Genomic DNA, 24,427 nt, shown 5'->3' with positions numbered 1-24,427 from the left:
ATAGGTGCCCTTGCTTTCCATGATAGTGTATGACCACATAAATGACCAGGTAAACTGAAACCCTGCAACTTGACGTTAGCAGTAAATGGAAAAATGTTTACAGTGGGGTCTTGGGCAGCTCCCTATAATCAAACACATTAATGTTTTTACAGCGAAACTTTTTGGGGTTTATATCAAGCGTAAGAAATAACTTGTCTTTTAGAGTTTTTTTTTTTTTTTTTTTAATTGGATGTACAGTTATGGACCTGCATGATAACGTGTCTATGGGAAAATGCATTTATATTCACACACTGGGAAGCCAGAAACATAGCACTGCCTCTGGCTACTTTTGTAAGCTTTTGGTAGGGGTCTGGGGTCTCTTTCCTTATTTATGACCCTATTTGTCAGAAATTCAAGAACCCTAGGTAAGGAACTCCTATAGAATAAGGTTTAGGTGTGAGATAGGAAGTAGTATAATTGTATTTTTTCCAAAGACTTGAAATAAATTTATGATAGACATTTTATTTTATTTTCTATAACTAGCATCAATGCTAAATGATATATTAGTGTAATGTAACATTTACATACACTATGTTACGTATGTAATGTTTACATTGTAAAATATTTACATTTTACTGTTAAAATGGATTTGCATTTTTTAAAACATTTCATTTTATTATAATTTTTGAAAACCCTTTTTTTATGTCGTTTGTATTAAAAAACTGGGGTCAGAAATATTTCTGTCATATGAATTGAGTGAATTGAACTACCTTGAGGAAGATTTTGATATAGTATATCTGGATTTATGCAAGCATGAGGAAATAGTCTAAGGGCTATTTGATTTATTTGTATTATGAGCCAGTGAAAATCTGATAAGTAATGGTACTTCCCTCCCACTAGAGTTGGAATTAGGGGAGCAAATGAGCATAAATATGTAAAATTCCTCACAGTCTGTTGTAGTGATTCATTCCTGTAAGGTGAAGAAACCCTGCCCCAAGGTGACCATTAGAGGAAAGGGTACTTTGATTCGGGAAATTACAATTCTGGAGTGACTTTGACATCCACTGACATTTCTACACACTTGAGTGGTCACCAGTATTAGTAGGACCGTATAGATTTTACCTGTGTCATGCTGGCACTTTGTTTGCTTTTGTTTGTTAAGCATCTAATGTTTTATAAAAGAATGATGAAGTATATATTGCTAGGTATTCAGTGCCACAGAAGCAGATGAAAAGGTTCCATAAACTATATTCTTAAAAAGTATGCAGCTGTAAGGAGATATAGATCTTGGTTAGTGAGAATCTTATACAGGAATGGTTTTTAAGGATGCTGGGGTAAATGCATTTCATGAGTCTTATGATACAGCTTGTATTTTTCACAAATGTTGGTATATAGCTAGAAATTCTAAGATAGTTCCAGGAAAACTATATTATCTTGGCAGACATAATTCACTCTTTAAACAATCAGTTCCTCTAAATATTAAACTTTATTAACAGAGCAGGAACTTCATAATTCAGACACATCAGATTTCTTCTCCTAAGGCATCCACAAAAACATAAGGGCATTCTCCATATCCATTGGTATCTGTAATATTTTCTGATATTGTCTATTTTTTCTCGTCATACACCTTAGAAATTTTTAATGTTATTTTATTAAATGTCTAAAAGTTCAAATTTCACTTGTGATGTCACATGAATAAGCAAGTATAGAGATCCTGGAATCCTGAGAGCTTGATAGTTTGGGGCAATTTTTTTTACTTTCAAGTAGTTCTTGATCTGAAGCAAGTTTTCTATTGTTTGGGGCAGTTATTCTGGTCAATTTTCCAGGCAATTTTTGTCAAAAAAGTTCCTGTCTCACAAACACTGCAATAGAACCGCAAGTTTGCTGTAAACCTAAAATACAAGTTTTGAGCTGGTTAATTATAGGAATTGTAGAGAGCTGTATTTTCTGTAACTTCCTAGTTTCTCTTGAATTTATATTTTACACATTAAATATTAATTTTATTTGTAAAATTTTTGACATAATTTTATATAAAATGTACTCTATATATCAGTACTGGAAATATATGTAATCTTATTTTTCAGAGCTTTGTGCCATTAAACTCATAAATAGTTTTCTAAAGGAAATTAATTGTGCTTGGATTCATCATTGATTTTAACCTTGGTTGAATACATTACATAGACATATTTACTACCTATTGTTCTTGGATAATCGAAGTCACCAGAATATTAGAGGACATTCCTCTTTATGATAAATATTATTTTAGATCATCTATTTTAAGCCATTTTGAATACTAAAGGTCATTTTCAAGGTATGTTGTTGCATAGTTTTACATTTCTAACTGTGGCTTTGTAGCACTTTTAAAAATCAATTCAAATGAAAAGTTACTTTTATTTTTAGTATTTCCATGCCCCACAGTTTTTTTCTTATTCTAAAAGGATAATATTCTCATTGTAGAAAAGTTTAAAAATGCAGATTATAGAGCTATTTAGTATATACCCTTTTAATAATTTTTCTAGTAAAATATTTAAAAACGAAAGTTGATTCTATATTGTTTTGTTAAATTCTTTTTCCAGGGAATATTTTTGCATATTATTAAATACTAGTTCATATTATGTGACATTTGATAGCTGCAGACTATTCCCTGTCTTAGATATACCAAGTTAACTATGTACTTCTGATGACTTACTTATTAAGAATTACGTTTTTCGCTCACTCACCTACAACAAATTGAACACTGTTTGATGGGGAAGAGGCAAAAAGAGTATCTCAAAAACTAAGTTGTTATGGAGGAGAACAAATAGTTCCCTTTTAATATTAAAGTTGATTCTTCATGGACTTCAGGAAAAGGAAATTTCCTCACATTCATATTTATCAGTCACATTACCATAGATGTCTTCTGTCTTAGCCATCGGCATAGGCTTAAATTTCTTTAAGCCCAGAGATTCATTGGGTTTGGTTCCCTTAAAGTGTTCTTTGTTTTTTCTGCTTATGGGTAATAGGCATGTATAAAATGCACCCCTCTAGACTTACCCATAGAATGGTCTATGGGTTATCCACTTCCTGGTGTTCCAGGTAGAACTCTTCTTTTTCTCCAGTCATGAAAGCACATCTGAATGCAAACTAATCTTGGATCTGCTATGTCTAAAAAATAAGATTAAGATTATTTTCAAATATAATACTTCAGTTTTCATTATTGTTTAATTTATATATTGTAAAGTATTTCATGTATTTTAAATAACTATTGAACAAGTGAATACATTGTGTGAAAGATGTGGTGCTTTTTGTTGGGGATTCAACTGTGTCTAAGGCAGGCCCAGAACTCCAAATTAATAGTTTGAAAGAATAGTATCTGTGCTCTCTAGTCTTTCCAATTTACCCTAAAAACATTTTCACTGGATAGTTCCTTGTTTCATCAAGTTATAGAAGACTAAAATATTCAAAAACAGTATCTTGTTTTACTGCTATTATTTGGTACAATGTATAAAAAACAATTTGAGGATAACGGTTGGTACATAATTGGCTTTCAACAAATATTCCTTTCTGCTTCCTCATTTTTTTTTTAATTTCTCCCCCTAACTTACTATACTTCATGAAAAATAGCCCCAAAGTATTGAGTTGATGATCGTGCTACATTGACTGTTCAAACTAGGCCTGGCTCTTATAATTCAAAGAGAAAAGAAAAAGTAGATTGTTTTCTTCCCTGTTTAGAAATGGCAATACAGTAAATGTGAGTGTTGATTATTTAGAAGTAAGTAGACTTCTGTTTGACTTACCCATTTGGCAGAACAGTAATCTATAGAATTGATCCTAGGAGAAAACCTTTTGAAGAGTTGATTTTTAAAAAGGCTCTTATTTTAAATTTTATCCTTTTTGTAAATATGAAGATAAAAGCTATTTATTCATTCCTAAATTTCAGACTTTTCTTACTAGAAAAGAAAATAGTAATCAATTATATTCTAAGGAAAGCACTAGTAACTACATGATACATTTAATGCATGTATACTGGTTGATCTTTAAACGTTTTATATCAGCTTTGTTGAGGTATAACTAATATACACAAAATATACATTTTAAAAATACAATTTGGTGAGTTTTGACATGTATATACCTATGGAACCATCATCACAATCAAAATAATTCATCCCTCTCTCTTCCTCCTGCTGTCTCCAAACAACCATTGAAATGCTTAATGTGACTATAGATTTGTTTACATTTTTAAAAAATTTATATATGTGGAATCACACAGTGTATACATTTTTATCTGGCTTCTTTCACTCACATAATTACATTGATATTTATCCATGTTGTTGCATGTATTAATAGTTCATTTTTTGGGTACTGCTATGTGTATCAACTTGCTTGGTTATACCATGGATTGTTTATCCCTTTAATTGTTATGGACATGCGGCTTGCTTCCAGTTTTTGGCTGTTACAAATAAAGCTGCTGTGAACATTCATGTACAAATATTTGTATGGACGTATGCATTCATTTTTGGATAAATACCTAGGAGTGGAATTGCTTGACATACAGTGGATGTTTTTATGAGAAACTACAGAATTGTATTCCAAAGCAGCAATACCACCCACCAGCCGAGTATGAAGGTTCCAGTTTATCCATATCTTCTTCAAAACTTATATGGGTACTCTTTGTAATTTTAGTTATTCTAGTGGGTATGTAGTATCAGCTTGTTATTTTCACTTATATTTCCCCAACAACTAATGATGTTGAGCATCTTTTTATGTTTTTTATTTTGCAACTATATATTTTCTTTGGTGATGTTTGTATTCAAGTCTTTTGCCTTGTCTAAAATATTTCAAGTGGGTAGTTTGTCTTGCAATTGAGATGTAAGATGTTGTATGAAGCTCCTTGTTGGATATGTGTTTTGCAAGTATTTTCTTCCATCTAGTAGGTTTGCCTTTTGATGTTTGTAACAGTGTCTTTTGAACTTCTAGCGTCAAATTGCCTTGGCACCTCTATGGAAAACAAATTGACTGTATATGTGTGGATTTATTCCTGAATTCTACTTCTTTGCATTAATTTATATATTTATCTTTATGCTAATACCATACTCATGATTGTTATAACTATACGTTAAGTTTTGAAATCAGGTTAAGTCTTCCAACTTGTTCTTTTTCAAAGTTGTTTTGATTATTTCAGGTCTTCTCATTTCCATATGAATTCCATGTGGTTTTCACTGATTTTTGATAACTTTTTCCACCTATTACTATTTAATTTTACCTTGTAACTGTACAGCAAAGAATGCTATAAAAGTGCAAATAGTGAGGCTTCTAGCTATTATTAATTCATTTGCAAAACTTGAACTCCCAGAAAACATTGCATTAATGGTAGTACAACCTTAAGTGAGTGAAAGGAATCTGAAGTTTTAGAAAGTAGGAAAAAATTACCCACAACCCTTAGGATATTGATCCTTCTAAAGTATTTAATTTTTTAAACACTTTTCGTTTTGTTTTCCATCTCATTTCAATGCATATTCTTTTTAACAGAAAAATTAAGAGACAAAACTAACATATGTAGGCACAAGTTATTATAAGTACGTATACTATTTAACTTGTTCTAAGATAGGTTAGATTAATCTATTTAATTAGAGGCAGTGCGGCGTAAGCAAAATAGTCTATGGAGTAGATCACTGGGATTGAAACACTACCTCAGCCACTTAGGTCTTTGGTCAGGTTACTCAAATTCTATGTGTTTTAGTTTCCTTATTTTAAAAATTGTTCTGTTAAAAGTTGGATTGATGATTTTACTTGAAAGTTAACTGATTTTATACATGTGAAGTGTTTGGAATAGTTCTTGGCACACAATAAGTTTTCAGTAAGTGTTAGCTATCTTTTAATAAAGCTATACAAATAAGCTGCTTTATATCCTGCTTTTTTATTATTTAAAAATATACCATGACCTATCTATGTCAATAGATACATATCTAAAAGGAATTTAATGACATTGACAAAGTGGGTTACTGATTGATAGGAAAAGACAAGACACGCAAACCTGCCACGTATCCCTCATTTATTAAACTAGGAAATAGAGCAGTGCTGCTCAATACAGTAGCCACTAGCCATAAATGACTGTTAAAATTAAAATTAAATAAAATTTAAAATTATTTTCCTCATTTGCAGTTAGCCTGATTTCAACTGTTCAGTAGTTACCAGTGGCTGCCAACTTGGATAATGCAGATACACAGAACATTACAATTATCACAGAAAGTCCCTTCCAACAGTGCAAACATATGCTTACAGAAAGCATGATGGCAATACAGAACAGGAGGAGAGGCAGTATATGTGCATGCATCCACATTTTCTTGTTCTTCTTGTTGTTGAGTTTTTTTGTTTTTTTGTTTTGTTTTCTTTTGAGACCAAGTCTCACTCTGTCACCCAGGCTGGAGTGCTGTGATGCAATTTCGGCTCACTGCAACCTCTGCCTTCTGGGTTCAAGCAATTATCTGCCTCAGCCTCCCTAGTAGCTGGCATTACAGGCACCCACCACCACGCCTGGCTAATTTTTTTTCTTTTTTGAGATGGAGTCTCGCTCTGTCACCCAGGCTGGAGTGCAATGGTGCGATCTTGTCTCACTGCAACCTCTCTATCCCAGGTTGAAGCGATTCTACTGCCTCAGCCTCCTGAGTAGCTGGAATTACAGGCACGCACCACCACGCCCAGCTAATTTTTGTATTTTTAGTAGAGATGGGTTTTCACCATGGTCAGGCTGGTCTCTAATCCTGACCTTGTGATCCGCCCGCCTCAGCCTCCCAAAGTGCTGGGATTACTGGCATGAGCCACCACACCCGGCCCACATTTACTTTCATTATGAGACACACAGTTGCTTGTTCACAAAAGGTCCTGCCATAGTTCAGAAAAAAGCCAATTGTTGCTAAGTTACTCCACTCCCCTTTAATAGAAGTTAAGCTTACAGTCTGTGGGCTTTAGCTTAAGGGAATGTTTACAAACGTCATGCTTTCCTGATTCTTGAACCAATTTTGACACGATTCTCAAACATACAGTGAGAATTCTCTGCTTCTAGCTTCCTAGGGTCTTGCAGAGTACTCTCTGCATCATATGAATATTTGATATTTATTTAACTCTTCCTTGGGAGTTTGTTTATAGCATTTCCAAGTTTTTTCCATTGGAAAAATCAAGAGTGTATATGATTAGCTAAAAGTGCATACCAGAAAACAGTGTATAATAGCTAATAAAAACTCTTTAAGTTGAAAATTGGACATGCCTCCTGAATAAAACATTGAAGCTTGCAAAATGACCCTGTACGACTCCAGGATTTTAACACATTCAAATTAGTAACTGGAAATAGTATTTTTATTAGTTTGTCATTTCATAATTTATCATTATAAAAGTTAATTTTGATGTTATCCTTTGTTATCAAGTTACCTATAGTCATTCGTAGAAAATTAGAAACCAGTTTGACTTCTAGACCTTGGTTGTTTATATTACATATTTAGGCACAGAAATTGTTGTTGCTATGTTGATTGTACTTAGCTCTGGAAAATATAGTTGAGTTTTATAGCCTACCTATAATAATCAGTAATCCTTGCCCCCACTCCTCTCTTCTCCTTCCCAGTGTTCTATTTGGTATAAAGAGCTAAAAATAAAATAAAATAAATTTAAGCTACTTGATAAAATATGAAATAACTAAGGGAAAGTAAAATAATACACAATGTAGATTTTATCAGTATAAAAGGATTTGTTTCAGCTTCTGGATTTGCTGAAGGTTTGAGCTTCTGCTAAGGATAAGTAAGAACATTCAGGGTAAAGTCCTTTATATAGCTTGATAAAGTACTGTGTATCTTTTTCATATATCAGTTCAGTATGTTAATCGTTTAACAGGCAGTGTTTAATAAGCTACTTAAGCATAGATACAGTTTTTAAAATAGTTTAAAAACCCTGCATGATAGTAATGATGCTGATGTTAGAAAACACAATTGATCCCTATCTGTCAGGCAATATTCTAAAGATTTGTGAGTATTAATGTGTCTCATATTCATTATAATCCAATGATATGTAGGTACTATTATCTTTTCATCTTATGTTGTAGGGAACTGTAGGATTTGTACTAGTAGGTGTATAATAAATATTTGATAAATGCATGACTGAAAGATATTGAATGTGTTTTCATTAAACCATAATCTATCAGATATATAGTATATTGACAAATGAGGCATGGCTCTAAGAATATAGATTTAAGGATGTTAATACATTACTATTTATACAAATATAGAATGAAAACCATGTTAATAGGACCACCCACTCTGCTTTCTTGCTTTGGAGGACATAAACCAGGAGACCTCAGCTGTTGCCTTATGGGAGATAAGGGAGTAAATGGTAGCCTGTTTTGATAGGAGAGGCCGGGGGTGAGGGAGGAGACTGAGGATTGAAGGGGATAGGGAAGTCACGAGACAGGAGCATTATAAAAATCTGTAAGTCAAGAATCAGCTTATGGCTGAAAACGAAGAGGGCCAATTAGAAGCAGCTGCAGTCTGTGGCAATCATGGAGAGGAATGAAAGGGGCACGTGATAACAGCACCTTCCACTGAAATATCCAGGTTCTCACATTGCGACTGATTAGGCAAACAACTCAACCCATGGATAATGCAGAAAAGCAGGGTGGGATGATGGCCCACCCAAGAGTGGCACGGAGCCAAAGGACTCCCCACCCCCAGCCAAGGGAAGAAGTGAGTTATTGTGTGACCCCACCTGGGAAACCATACTTCTCCCACAGATCTTTGCAACCTGTGGATCAGGAGATCTCCTCATGAACCCACTCTACCAGAGCCTTGGGTCTGATACACAGAGCTGTGTAGAGTCTTGGCAGAGCAGCCACTCAGGCACACACAGAGACCCAGGACTTTTGCATACTATGGCCTCGAGATCCCTGGCAAGGCAAGAGAGGTCCACCTGTACATTCCCCTAGGTACGGGGCTGAATCCAGAAAGCCAAGCAGCATTGTTCTGCAGGCCTCACTTCCACCACACCTGACAAGATAAGACCCACTGGCTTGGAATTCCAGCCAGCCAGTGGCAACAGGCTCAAGTCTGCCTGAAACAGGATGGAGTTTCTGTGATGGGGAAGATGGGGGCTCCCATCTCTGCAGTTTGGCCAACTCAGCCACTCTAGCCTGCTGGCTTTGGAGAGCCCAAATGGTCTAGATGAAGAAAGGTCCCCTCCAAAGCAGCACAGCTCCTTTGCCAGACTGTGCCCAGACTGCTTCTTTAAACAGGACTTGGATATGTTCACCCTCACTGGGCAGTACCTCCCTGTAGGGGCTTCAGCTGCTCCAGCCAGTGTTATACGGTCAGGGCTCTGATCTGTCCCTAGGATGGAGCTCCTGCAGTTAGGGGCAGCTGCCATTTCTTGGTTCAGTCAATTCAGCCGTTCCAGTCAAGTGCCTTTGGAGAGTCCAAACGGTCCAAATGAGGAAGGGTACCCCCTAATGCAGCACACCTGCTAAACCAAAAGGCAGTCAGAATGCATCTCTGAATGAATGCCAAATTCTATTCCTCCTGACTGGGTGAGACCTCCCAACAGAGGTCTTCAGCCACCTCCTATAGGCACATTCAGGCCAACAACAGGTCAGTACCCCCTGGGATGGAGCTTCTAAAGGAAGAAGCAGGCTGCCATCTTTGCTGTTTCATAGCCTTCACTGCTGGTGATACCTCCAGGTATGAGAAAAACTGAGCAGACCTCCAGCAAATCACAGCAGTCCTACAGAAGAGTGGCTTGACTGTTAAGAGAAAAACAAACAAACAGAAAACAGCAATATCAACATTGACAAAAGGACCCCACAAAAACCCCAATGAAAGCTCAGCAACCTCAAAGATTGGAGCTAGATAAACCCGCAAAGATGAGAAAGAAGCAACACAAAAATGCCAAAAACTCTAAAAGCCAGTGCCTCTTATCCAAATGACCATAGCACCTCTCCAGCAAGGACATAGAACTGGTTTGAGACTGAGATGGCTGAATTAACAGAAGTAGGCTTCAGAAGGTGGGTAATAACAAACTTCACTGAGCTAAAGGAACATGTTGTAGCCTAGTGCAAAGAAGCTAAGTATCCAGATAAAACAGTACAAGAGCTGACAGCCGAAATAGCCAATTTAGAGATAAACATAACCAACCTCATGGAGCTGAATAACACTACAGGAACTTCACAATGCAATCACAAGTATCAGTAGCAGAATAGACCAAGCAGAGAAAATCATCTCAGATCTTGAAGACTATCTTTCTGAAATAAGACAGGCAGAAAAGAATAGAGAAAAAAAGAATGAAAATAAATGATCAAAGGCCCCAAGAAATATTTGATTAGGTAGAAGCTGAACCTATGACTGATTGGGGTACCTAAAAGAGATGGGGAGAATGGAACCAAGTTGGAAAACACACTTCAGGATATCATCCAGGAGAACTTCCCCAGCCTAAGAAGACAGGCCAACATTCAAACTCTGGAAATGCAGAGAACTCTACTTAAAGATAATCCATGAGAAGATCAATCCCAAGGCTCATGATCATCAGATTCTCCAAGGCTGAAATGAAAGAAAAAATATTAAGGGCAGCCAGAGAGAAAGGCCAGGTCAACTACAAAGGGAAGCCCATCAGACTAACAGCAGACCTCTTAGTGGAAAACCTACGAGCTGGAAGAGATTGTGTGCCAATATGCAACATTATTAAACAAAAGAATTTCCAACCCAGAATTTCCTCTCTGGCCAAACTAAGCTTCGTAAGCAAAGGAGAAAGAGAAACAAATGCTGAGGGAATTCATCACTACCAAGCCTGCCTTGCAAGAGCTCCTGAAGGAAGCAGTAAATTTGGAAAGGAAAAACTATTACCAGTCCTACAAAAACACATTGAATTAAACTGAGCAATGACACTGTGAAGCAACCATATAACTAGCCAATATCATGATGACAGGATCAAATTAATGTATAACAATATTAATGTTACATGTAAATGGACTAAAAGTCCCAATTAAAAGACACAGAATGGCAAGCTGGACAAAGAGCCAAGATCCATCAGTCTGCTGTTTTGAAGAGACCCGTGTCACAGGCAAAGACACACATAAACTCAATATAAAGGAGTACTTACCAAGCAAATGGAACACAGAGAAAAAGCAGGGGTTGCCATCCTAGTTTCTGACAATGCAGATTTTAAACCAACAAAGATAAAAAAGAAGACAAGGGTATTACATAATGATAAAGGGTGCAGTTTAACCAGAAGAGCTGACTAACCTAAATATATGTGTCCAATACAGGAGCACCCAGATTCATAAAGCAAGTTGTTAGAAACCTACAGAGAGACTTAGATTCACACACAGTAATAGCGGGAGACTTTAAAATCTCACTGACAATTTTAGTCCACTGAGACTGAAAATTAACAGAGATATTCATGACCTGCACCCAGGTTTGGATCAATTGGAGCAGATAGAGATCTACAGAACTCTCCACCCAAAAATCAACAGAATATACATTTCTCTCATTGCTGCATGGCATTTACTCTAAAATTGATCACATAATCAGAAGTAAAACACTCCTCAGAAAGTGCGTAAAAACTGAAATAATAATCAACAGTCTTTCAGACCACAGTGCAATCAAATTAGACTCAAGATTAAGAAATTCAGTCAAAATCACACAACTACATGGAAATTAAACAACCTGATCCTGAATGAATCTTAGTTAAATAATGAAATTAAGGCGGAAATCAAGAAGTTCTTTCAAAATTTTGAAAACAAAGAGACAGTGTACCAGAATCTCTGGGACACAGTGAAAGCAGTATTAAGAGGGAAATTTGTAGTGCTAAATTCTCACATCAGAAAGTTAGAAACACCTCGGATTAACAATCTAACATGTCAACTAAAAGAACGAGAGAACCAAGAGCAGACAACCCCCAAAGCTAGCAGAAAATGAGATAACCAAGATCAGAGCTGACTGAAGGATATAGAGACATGAATAACCCTTCAAAAAATCAATGAATCCAGGAGCTGTTTTTTTTAAATAAAAAAATCATTAGACCACTAGCTAGATTAATAAAGAAGGAAACAGAGAAGAATCAAACACAAACAGAAATGATAAGGGGTATATCACCACTGACCCCACAGAAATACAACCAACCACCAGAGAATACTATAAACTAGCATTCTATGCACATAAACTAGAAAATCTAGAAGAAACGGATAAGTTCTTGGATACATATACCCTCCCAAAACTGAACCAGGAAGAAATTGAATCCCTGAATAGACCAATAGTGAGTTCTGAAATAGAGGTGGTAATACATAGCCTACCAGCCAAAAAAAGCCCAGGACCAGATGGATTCACAACTGAATTTTACCAGAATTACAAAGAGCTGATGCCATTTCTACTGAAACTATTTCAAAAAATTGAAAAAGAAGGACTCCTCCCTAACTCATTCTGTGAGGCCAGCATCATCCTGATGCCAAAACCTGGAAAATCCAACAAAAAAAAACAAAACCTGAGGCCAATGTCCTTGATGAACTTCAATGCAAAAGTCCTCAATAAAATACTGGCTAACTGTACCCAGCAGCACAACAAAAAGCTTATCGATTATAATCAAGTTGGCTTCATATCAGGATGCAAGGCTGGTTCAATATATGCAAATGAATAAATGTGATTCATTGTATAAATCAATCTGAAGACAAAAACCACATGAATATCTCAATAGATGCAGAAAAGCCTTTGATAAAATTCAACATTGCTACTATTAAAATTTCTCAATAAACTATGTATTGAAGGAATGTACCTCAAAATAATAAGAGCTATATATGACAAACCCATGGCTGATGTCATACTGAATTGGCAAAACCTGGAAGCATTCTCCTTGAAACCCAGCACAAGACAAGGATTCCCTCTCTCACTTCTCCTATTCAGCATATTATTGGAAGTTTTCACCAGGGCAATCAGGCAAGAGAATGAAATAAAGGGTATTCGTATAGGAAGAGAGGAAGTGAAATTATCTTTGTTTGCACATGACATGATCTTTTATCTAGTAAACCCCATTGTGTCATTCCAAAAGCTTCTTAAAGTGGTAAGCAACTTTAGCAATATCTCAGGATAAAAAAATCAATGTGCAAAAATTGCTAGCATTGACATACTTCACAGAATTAGAAATAAAAGCTATTTTAAAATTCATATGGAACAAAAAGAAGCCCAAATAGCCAAGAGAGTCCAAAAGAAAAAGAACAAAGCTGGAGGCATCATGCTACCTGACTTCAAACTATACGGCAAAGCTACAGCAACCAAAACAGCATGGTACTGATACAAGAACAGAGACATAGAACAATGGAACAGAACAGAGAACTCAGAAATAAGACTGTGTTCCTACAACCAGCTGATCTTCAAAAACCAGACAAAAGCAAGCAACGGGGAAAGGATTCCCCATTTAATAAATAGTGCTAGGATAACTCACTAGCCACATGCAGAAAATTGAAACTGGATCTCTTCCTTACGTAAGTGCCACTGCAGGGGTTGCTTCGTGGGTAGGTTCCAGACGCTTTTTGACTGCCAGTCCTTCTGGGAACTAATAGAGTGAAAATCCAGTCACCCCCAAAGGAGGGCATTAATTTATTCGTAAGGGATCTGACCCCATGACCCAAACACCACTCAACAGACCTCACCTCCCAATAGTGCCACATTGGGGAACAAATTTCACTAACAAGATGGTACTGAGTGAACGTACTGTGTCATTCAGTCTCCAGAATAGTGTTCTGTAGAAGAAATGCTCTTAAAGTTTGATGCCAGAATAACATTTTTATTGAGGTTCTGTTTTGTCTCTATTTGAAGCTATGTGCCAGTTTTGCTTTCTCAATATAGTGTCAAAAGCTTAGGGCAAGGTTTTATATATAATCACATATTATGTATACTTTGGTCATATTTGCTTTTCTCCTTTATCACTTTACTAAACCCTATTTTTAGTGTATGTGAACTTCTGTTAAGCCACTTCAAAACCAATAACAAATCATTGTTCCTTGATCTTTTTTCTAATGTTGTTAGTTAGTTTTCCAGTGTTGTTAGTTAGATTATAGGAAATGGAAGGAAATGGAGGGGAAAATACAGAAAATGTATAATTTCACTTGGCTCTACACTACATTCATATTAGTGCTATATTAGTAATGTGGACCTTGAGGTATAGGTTGTGGCAGTGGCGGCTACTCGAATTGGAACAGCTGTGCCACATAGATGACCATTGCATTTCATAACATTGTGTGAGTTTGGACCACATTTCTCCTCTGTTTTGCTGTATTTTCTCAAAGTATGATTTCTAGTTATCTTTGTATTCTAACCATAGATAGACACACATCTAAGGACATTGAATGAGTGAGTTAGTCACAAATTTCCATCAGGAAACTCTTCTTGGATAAACAAATTATGGTGAAATTCATAGATGTACCCATGTTCGTTCTTCTTTTTTCCAATTAAAAAAGAAATGGTTTAAATAATAGAAATGGGTGAACAATAGGGAACTACAAAAACATTTATTTCTTAATTATGGTCATTTTCAGTAGCCTTTATCATACTGTAATTTGTTGATAGGGTTTTAGATTCCCCTTTCCTCTGTCTTCCTTTCCCAAAAGTACACCCCAAACAAACTTTTGACTACTTATTCTTGAATAAATGTAATCTGTTAATATTGACTGTCTGGAGTTACTTTGAAGAGATAATTTTTTTATTATTTTGAGTCTTTTTTGTGGAGAACTGCATAATACATTTAAGGTGTAGTAGTGTTGTATTGCAATACGACTTTTTTTTTTTTTTTTTTTTTTTTGAGATGGAGTCTCGCTCTGTGGTCCAGGCTGGAGTGCAGTGGCGCGATGTCCACTCACTGCAATCTCCGCCTCCCGGGTTCAAGCAATTTTCCTGACTCCCCGTCCCAAGTAGTTGGGATTACAGGCGCCCACCACCATGCCTGCCTAATTTTTGTATTTTTAGTAGAGATGGGGTTTCGCCATGTTGGTCAGGCTGTTCTCGAACTCCTGACCTCTGGTTATCTGCCTGCCTCAGCCTCCCAAAGTGCTGGGACTACAGGTGTAAGCCACCACACCCAACCTGCAGTATGACATTTTAAAGTGTGTTTTTTTTTTTTTTTAATGTAAGAGATTGATCCTCAAACTGGGCTTTACAAATGTGGCAGGTAAGAGGTAGTGACTCTCAAACGTTCAAAGTTGTGTTTTGTTTTGGTTTGGTTTGGTTTTGCTTTCAAAGCACACAAACCAGTCCAGTTTGAAAAACACAACTTTACAATAAATGAAGGAAACCTGTTCTCTGTGAGTATCTCAATTGTTAACGATTAGGCCTCACTGCAGGACAGGTTGCTACCACAAATTAGTCACATGTGAACAACAAACTGTCTTTATGAGCGTGAAGAGGCATTCTAAGTTGTAGCAGACGCCTGCTCTATGAGATGTTAATGGAGTGAAATCCTGGAGTATTACAGGTAAGCAGTTAGAGTGATGAACAAGGGCTTTATGGTTTCTATAAACAGAAATATAAACAACTTTGTGTTTTTCTCAATTATATGTAATTAGTTAAGGTTTCAGGGTAACAAAGTATTGTGTCCCTTTTTTTACAAGCTTATGCTAATGAGGCTAGACTTCAGTATGTATATTCTGGCATTGATGAAAAATGTCTTAACAAAAAGAACTGCAAAGAGAATGAACTGCAAAAAGAATTGTATTTCAGATGTATACACACATAATCTAGAAAGAATTCTTTTGGCCGGGCGCGGTGGCTCACGCCTGTAATCCTAGCACTTTGGGAGGCCGAGACGGGCGGATCATGAGGTCAGGAGATCTAGACCATCCTGGCTAACACGGTGAAACCCTGTCTCTACTAAAAAAAAAAAAAAGTACAAAAAACTAGCCGGGCGAGGTGGTGGGCACCTGTAGTCCCAGCTACTCGGGAGGCTGAGGCAGGAGAATGGCGTGAACCCGGGAGGCGGAGCTTGTAGTGAGCCGAGTTGCACCACTGCACTCCAGCCTGGGTGACAGAGCAAAGACTCCGTCTCAAAAAAAGAAAAAGAAAAAGAAAAAGAATTCTTTTACATGTTCAGTTTTGAATAGGAGAACTTCTCTCCCCGATTCTCGGCATTTCCTGCTCTGTTCCTTCAGAAGCTTTAGAATTTCTTACTGAATTATACTTTGTTTTTTTGTAAGTGTCAATTTGAAATTTTAGCTAAAAATAGTATCATTTATTTTTCCTAACATGAAAATACCGAGATACATTTCAGGTGACACTCTTCATGCTTTAGCTTTATTATATTGTACTTTTCAACAAACAGTAAGCTGTGAGAATACTTTTGTATTTGAATACATTTTTATTTTGTAATTGAAAGCCACCATCCTTGACATAACTATAACTCGATATTTGAAACTATGCTTTATGTGTGTGACTGTGCATTCGTGCATGTGAATTGATGGGAGAGCAGGGAACATAAAAAATGTTGAAGAGGAAGTGGTTGGAACTAACTGATTTGTTGTAGAGTCCCAAGGGGCAGGTATAATCTGCAAGCTGTCAGATTCCATTATGGGGACCGTTGCCATCAATCAGAACTGACATTTGTATATCAGAGGTTAGTATAACTAATTATATGTATGTTTATGGAATGTAAACCATGTGACATTTAAGATTTAATCTTTAAATTAAAACATTCATATAATTTATAAGCTTATTGGTTGACTGAGTATGTGATTATGTATTTTAGAGAGGAAGACAGTATTTCTTAAATCTTGCAAGCTGTTGCCTGGTCTACACCTATCATGTTAGAATGTGATTTGTAGCAATTCCAGGCTATTTTCACCACAGAAGATGTACTAGGCAAGCATTCTTGAAGGTTGCTCTTTAGCTTAGTTAACAGATTCCTAACATTTTTTAACTAAATGTACCATATTTTATCAATTGTAAGATACATTTTGAAAGTATACTTGGTAGTGGCATTTGTTTTGTCTTGTTTTGTTTTGTTTTCAGAGATGGAGTCTTGCCCTGTCTCCCAGGCTGGAGTGCAGTGGCATGATCACAGCTCAGTGCAGTCCGAAACTCCTGGGCTCAAGTGATCCTCCCACTTCAACCCCTTGTAGGACTACAGGCGTGTGCAACCACATCCAGTTAATTTTTATTTTTTTATTTTTCTAGAGGCGAGGTCTCACTATACTGCACAGGCTGGTGTCAAACTCCTAGCCTCAAGTCATCTTCCCACTTTGGCCTCCCAAAGTGCTGGGATTACAGGTGTGAGCCACTGCACACAGCCCAGTGGTATTTTTTCACCTTCTTAGTGACAATAAAATATGGTATAACTGGAATCAGTGGCTCCTGAGATTTGATGATATATAATGTACTGTTGGATTTTAGTGGCTATGTTTTGATATTTTATCATTCTGGTTTTTAAAAAGTCACATATGTAATTTTACCGTTTGTTCCCAGTTTACTACAGTCTACGTACTAAAAATTTCAAAATCAGTTTTAAATTTTATAAACACAAGAAAGTATACTCTTATCTTTAAAATTTGTGTATTCCTTTTGATTCAAAATTTTAAATCTACGTTTTAGCCATGTGCTTCAAAGAAACAAATTGTTCCAATAGTCAAAATGACAAATTATTTAAAATTCGATATATCAGTATGACTTGCATAACTTCACATTTGCTATAATAAGATGAGTTAAACATACAACAGACTACTTTTATGCATCACAAACATGTTTGTGTCTTAAGCCAGATATGTATTCTGAATAATAAAAAAAAAAAAAAAACCTTAGGACTCCATTTTATGTATAATGAAACAATTAAAATTGGAAGGTTTTAAGGATTAGGTGCTTCATTGCCTAGCTAGTTTTTTTTCACTAAAGAAAAATTGAAGCATAGCTTCCAGTACACATTTGCTCTGACAGATCTTTGTTCAAGATCTTCTACAAGTTTGTTCAAGAAGTTGAAACGTTTCCATAAAATGTCTTCTCTGTTCACACACACATTCTCTCTGCCTTCTTTCTCTGTTTACACACACATTCTCTCTCCCTCCTTATTTCTTTCTCTTCCTCTTAATTTCTCTAGTCCTCTCCCTGTCTTATTTACCCCCTCACACTAGCTCCTTCATTCTAAAATAATGACTATTTTGGTTTTGATTAACTTTTTGCTCTTGTTCAAGTACCAGTCTTTCAGTGAGATTGTTCAGAAACCCATAGTTGTATTATTGGCCTTCCTGATTTGTCTTAGTCATAAAGATATCATGGGCAAGCTTTGTCAAAAGTTTCAGTATATACAGAAAACTCTGTATATACTGTGTCTGGTGCTTTCTCTTCACTACCTTCTTGTTGACTTTATCCGAAGTGAAAATGAGGTTGAATTGGCACGACTATTTCTGACGTATTCATGCTATCATCAAGTGCGCTTTCTTCCCTAAGTGCTAACATGTGCCCCATAAACATGGAATATGAGATTTATCATAGGCCATCCCCAGCTATGGATGCTTTCGTTTCTGGGAAGAGACTTCTTGGCAAAGGAGAGAGTGGGAAAGGAGAAGGTGAAAAGTGATTATACTTAATATGAATTTTTTTTCCATGCTGTTGCATATAGTTTAGTAGTTTACTTATTTTTATTGTTCAGTATGTATTTTATTCCACTGTATAAATATATTACTTATTATTTTTCCATGTTATTGTTGATAGACATTTGGTTTGTTTTTGATTTTGGAGTATTTATAATATAATATTTATAATATATATGGCAATAAAAATTCTTATACATGTCTTTGGGTGCACATATATGTGTGTTTCTGTTGGGTATATAGTATATTAGGAAATGGAATTTCTGGGTCACAACGCATGCATATTTCAGCTTTACTAGATGTTACCAAGCAGTTTTTCAAAGTGGTTGTGTAAGTTTATATTCCACCGTCAGTTTAGGAGAGTTCTAGTTGCTCCACATCCTCTGTAAACATATCCTCTGGTATTTTCTATCATTCATTCTAACTTTTATGGTAGTTGTATAGTGATGTCACTTCTGTCTGACTGTCTGTCTGTCACTCTATCATTCCCCCCTTCTTTCTTGTGTTTTTTAATTAAATATGAAAAAAAATATATTCATTATTTTCAATTAATTTTTTGGCTACTGTGTTTACTGAATATTAAGCACTATAGCATAGTTATATACTATAGTAACATTTATATGTGCAGCTTAATGTTTGTTCCCAAGCTCACATATTGCATTTGTTATGTCTAGTTAGACAATTTGATTGTTACTTTTGACACATAGAGAATAATGTTTTGTTTGCAGATGTTTATCTTTAGGGAAGAAAAATTTATTTTTAGACTTTCTTTGACTTACAGTCAAATAGAAGAGATACACTGTTTTGGCACATGTGTAAGCCACACTCTTAAGAAGGTATAGAAAAATTTTTTGCTCCTTGGAATGATCCCTACTGCCACTTTTCTGTCTGTTCCCCCCTCCCCCTCCAAACCACTAGTTTGATTTCTTTCTCTTCATTCTGGCTCAGTTCTTTGTGAAGCCATGTTAATAACATTAATCATTTTTAATCTTTGCCTCTAATAACTACTTGTAGAGTAAAAATATGAATAAAATATATTTAGACCCTTTTTGTTGTTGTTGTTGTTGTTGTCGTTGTTGTTACATACCCAGAACAGAAAGTTCAGATCCATAGCTCCATAGCTCTGGGGTCTAACACTGTAGCTGGTCATCTGCCTGTAATTGCTGCCTGGCTGACACAGTAAAAGTTCCTTCAACCTATTGAATCTTTGCATTTTCTGTTTCTTAAGGAGCATTAGATTAATTCAATCTAGTAATTTGTGGGGGGAAAAAGAACCAAATGTAAAATGCACAAACTCATTTATCTCGGAGGCATTATTTCACGAGAGGTTTTATGATCTCTCCCATAATTCTTTAGTTCAAAATTCAAAAAATTCCGTTTGGGACAAGTCTATGAATACGTGGATTTGGGCGAGATGTTCATCATTCAGTGAAGCACTACTCTCTGGTGTGTTTGATATAGGGCTTGCTATAGTATTCAATTAGTAGATTATGCAACTAATCATTAAAAGTTCAGATTAAAATTTTTACTGTGTTTTTCTCTTCTCGTCCCCTCCTCAAGGAGGAATACACTTTACCTAGGATAAACAATAATGGAGTAGTCATTAAACAATTGTAGAAAATGAAATAGTGTAACTTTACTATATACAGCTGTAAGGAAAGTTTTTAATAATAATGTTTAAGATGAATTGGTTCTGGCAAGTCTTAGGTCCTTTGGTTTTGCTGTGAAATTAATGAGATTTAAAAATTAAATATACCAAATGTTTGGCATAATGGTGGTTTATAAACATCTCAACTATGCCATTTTCCCAGTGGACAGTCTAAAGTTGGAACAGTTTAGAATACTGATTTTTATACTGCCGAGGGATTAAGTACATGTACTGAGAGAAATTTAAGTTGACAGTAAAAATATTGACAGTTAACCCAGGCCCTAATGCAAGAGCAGATGGAAATGTCTTGCATGAGTTCCAATTCGTTAAGCAAATATGACACTTTATTTTCTAGTCATTTTAGTTCATGGAACTGAAGTAGTAAAATAGTATTATAAATGAAGCCACTTCTTACTGTGCTGAAATTAAAGCATAGAAAACAAAATACTAGAAAGGATTTTTAAGATTTGGTGGTACAGGTTGAGCATCTCTAATTTGAAAATCTGAAATCCAAAATGCTTCAAGATCTAGAACTTTCTGAGTGCTGACATGATGCTCCAAGAAAATATTCACTGGAGCATTTGGATTTGGGATTTTCAAATTAGGAATACTTTCTGATATCTGAAAGTTTTGATTTTATAATTTGTTACCACATTTTTTCTCTGCAAATTAATAAGAAAGGGCTGGCATACTATTCTAAGTTGGTGGTGAGGTAGATAGCTTTGTAATTGTTAAATTACACATTATTGTAATTTAATAATCTACTTTGTACTTCTCCTAATATTTACTAATAACTAGCTAGTTTTATATTTTAATGTGCCATTAATTTAAAGTTTAGGAGAATTATGGTGTCTTTTTGTTTTACAATACATGGGCATGTTTTTCAATGAAAAGCACTGTTAGTAAGTGATCTCTGGGTATATTTATGATACTATATCTCGGGTTATTTTTAATCTGTCATTATCCAAAGTTAGATTATCAGTAGAGTGAATTGTTGATTTTTCTTTCTTTCCTTTTAATGCTTTCATCATTTTTTAGTCCCTTTTCAAATAAAGACCATTATCAGTATATGCTACTTTAAAAAATAGTGTTCTTTTTTTTTTCATTGTAAGATACTTTTTTTTAAAAAAAAAGTATGTATTTTGTATACTTTGCCCTACAATTCACTGGCAAATGACCTTCAGTGAGCTTAAACTGCCTAATATCACAGCTTAAAGAGAGTTCGTCTTGAAATGACTGTTGTCTATAGTAAATTAGATATAATTCTAGGCTATTCTAAACACTTTTTATTTGATTTATATAGAGGTGGCCAAAATATTTCTTTCTGAATATCACAGTTCAATTTTAAATAACCTATGTAACTTTTCCTCTTTTAAAATTTGTCTTATCTTATAGATGCTTGTGACCACACCGGAAAAATGGGATGTAGTGACAAGAAAGAGTGTTGGAGATGTAGCTCTTTCCCAGATTGTAAAGCTCCTTATTCTTGATGAAGTTCATTTGCTGCATGAAGATAGAGGACCAGTATTAGAAAGCATAGTTGCCCGTACTTTACGGCAGGTAAGAGGAAGTTATTTATAAGCTTATTTTGAAGGGATAAATATGTTTTTCAACTTAAAATGTAGCATTCTAAGGAAATATTAATATGCATTGTTCATGGGAATTAACATAATTCTAGTATGGAGAAAACTTTAGCTATTTTATTTTCATAATAAAAGTCCCCTATCTTTTTTTATTCCAAATTGTATTTTATTGCAGTCTCTTTAATTAAACAGAACAAATGTAAGGAAACTTTCATTGTAGACCTGTGTTACAAAGCTAAATCTACTGTTGACATAATCTTCATATTTTTAAAAGGGGGAATGTGCCTGTTGTCCGTAGTTTTAGACCTCATTGGCTATTCATAAATAGTCCAAACCAAAATTGGTAAATTCCTAATGCCAAGAGTCTTAAGATATTTTCTGTCAACCATTCTTTTCATTAAATGAAAAGACAGGATATCTTATAATATTCATGAGTTTTTAACTGATGTTTTCTTATAGATTGTACATATATAGAAAGTAGATGAACACTTATTTTTTGACCTAATCAAGAACTCTAGTTTCTTGACTCCTCATTTATTGTCTTGTATTCATATTCTCTTGCCTTTATTTTCTTCCGAAATAGCTGAGACTCCATGACTAATTACTTATCTTCTTAATAACTTTACTTACTTATCCCCTGAGCACCTGACAAAATTACAACAGTGACTCAATTGAGCCGTGTCTGTACTTCCAGCCAGATTGCTGATTACCAGTGGGAAAGATTGCTAGAGATGCTGACTGGCATCAGTATACCTTCATAGACTGTGATTTAGAGTAGACATTCCTAGACTACATTCACATGGATCCTTGGGATTACCTTGTAACTTCTAAGCAGCTTTTTTTCTGTGTCCCTAATGTGACCCTTTTCAAGCTTCACCAGTTCCCTTTTTCACTCTTCATCACCCTGTCATGCCTTATTCTTATACAACAGTGTTTTGTACTGAAAGGGAAATAGAGTCCCTCGTTCTTGAACTCTCTCAATTTCCATTCCTTTTCCTTCCTCTCCCTAAACAGGAAAATGCCCAGAATAAGGGGTGGAATGAAGCATACCCTTCATTCCACCCCTTATTCGTTTCTCAGAGGTCCTTTCTCCCCTTGCCTTGGACCCCATTTCTTTCACTCTATAAGCTACCCCTTTTCTTTCTCCTGTGTCTTTTAAGTTCTTTCTCAGTGGGCACTGTCTTTTTGGCTTAAAAGGATTGCAAAGTCCCTTCTGTCTTTACTAAAAAATTTCCTTAAGCCTATCCCTCACCACCACCTAGTGTCTGGAAGTATTAATCTCGATTCAGTTTCCCTTTTGACTAAACCACTGCAGTCTGGTCATTGCTCAAACATAGGTAATAAAATGTTTTTACCAAGATCACCAGTTACTGAAAGATAGTTTTCAAACCTATTTTTTTTTTTTTAACTTTTGATTCTACTCGTTTTTGATGATTAGTACTACTGATTGTTTCCTCAATCTTGAAACTCTTTGCCCTTTGACTCTGTGATACCACCCTGTCCTGGTTACTTTCACTTGTGTTTTTTGGTTTGTTGGTTGGTTTTTGTAGCTACTGTTTCTCAGCCTTCCTTGCTTCTTCCCTGTTCTCAATCTGGAAATGTTTATTGTTTATGTTCTCTAAGACTCTGTCACTTGCTATCTTCTCTCTGTATTCTAAATATTTACTCTAGGGAAAACCACTTCTCTACCCATCTTACCTAAATTATGTACATATGATATGTGTATGATGTGTATGCGCGCATGTGTGTGTGTATATATATATATATATAACCCAGTTGTATATTTTGACTCTGATATCCCATAGACATCTTTTGCCCATAAACATGTAAGAACTCTTGTCATCTTCCCTATATACCTAGATATGGTATCGTAATCTACTTGATTCCGAAGCCAAAACCCTATGAGTCATAGTCAAATTTTCCCTCTTCCTTAATACTTTCTTCCATCCCAATATCTAATTAGATATCAATTCTTTATATTTTATTCTAAATACCTCTGATTCAGATTCAAGTGGAAATGTAAAGAAGTAGGTACAATAAGTGACATAATGTATTTTTTTAAAAGTTTGAAAGTGTTTGTTTTTTATTTTATACATTCACCATAAAATTCTACATGGATTAATGATTTGTTTCAAACAAAGCTCCCAGTTCAATGAAGAAAACATAGGAGAGTTTTTTTTTTTTTTTTTTTTTTTTTTAAATCTTGTTGGGGGAGTTCTATGCAATATGCAAAACTGGAGAAGTTATGAAGGAAACCTGTGTCACATTTGGATGCATAACTATTTTAAAATTCTGATCAGTAAAACACACCCCTAAAATTTTAAATGTGAGACCAAATAACAAATTATTTGCAACACAGAAAACAACTTTTTAATATCATTTATATTTAATAGGTTTCTATAAATTAATAAGAAAAATAATCTTAATTGGAAGGAGCATTTTACAGTAGAAAAAATTATTGAGAAATATTTAAAAGATGCTTAAAAAGAATATGAATCAGTATGAGACATTTCTGTTCTATCACATTAACAAAAATAAAAACAGAATGGAATTTGAAAGCATCCAGCAAAATCAATGCTATGTTTTCACTTCTGTATATCTAACTGTGGAAATAATAGCACAAATTTATAAAGATATAGTAATACCAGTATT

The 24,427-nt window shown here is 35.3% G+C and overlaps 1 protein-coding gene across 1 annotated transcript in view; it reads left to right on the top strand.

The window, feature by feature from the left end:
• The window catches only part of ASCC3 (activating signal cointegrator 1 complex subunit 3), a 392,325-nt gene that overhangs the window by 147,189 nt on the left and 220,709 nt on the right, over positions 1–24,427 (top strand). Inside the window, exon 11 of the mRNA XM_025383070.1 lies at positions 21,588–21,752. Within this exon, the coding sequence (XP_025238855.1) occupies positions 21,588–21,752 (165 nt within the window). The remainder of the gene's footprint in view (positions 1–21,587; positions 21,753–24,427) is intronic.

This window comes from Theropithecus gelada, chromosome 4 (genome assembly GCF_003255815.1).
Source record: "Theropithecus gelada isolate Dixy chromosome 4, Tgel_1.0, whole genome shotgun sequence".
In the NCBI taxonomy this organism is placed as follows: domain Eukaryota; kingdom Metazoa; phylum Chordata; class Mammalia; order Primates; family Cercopithecidae; genus Theropithecus; species Theropithecus gelada.
Note: the sequence above shows the minus strand (reverse complement) of the source record. Positions and strands in the feature narration are given on the sequence as shown.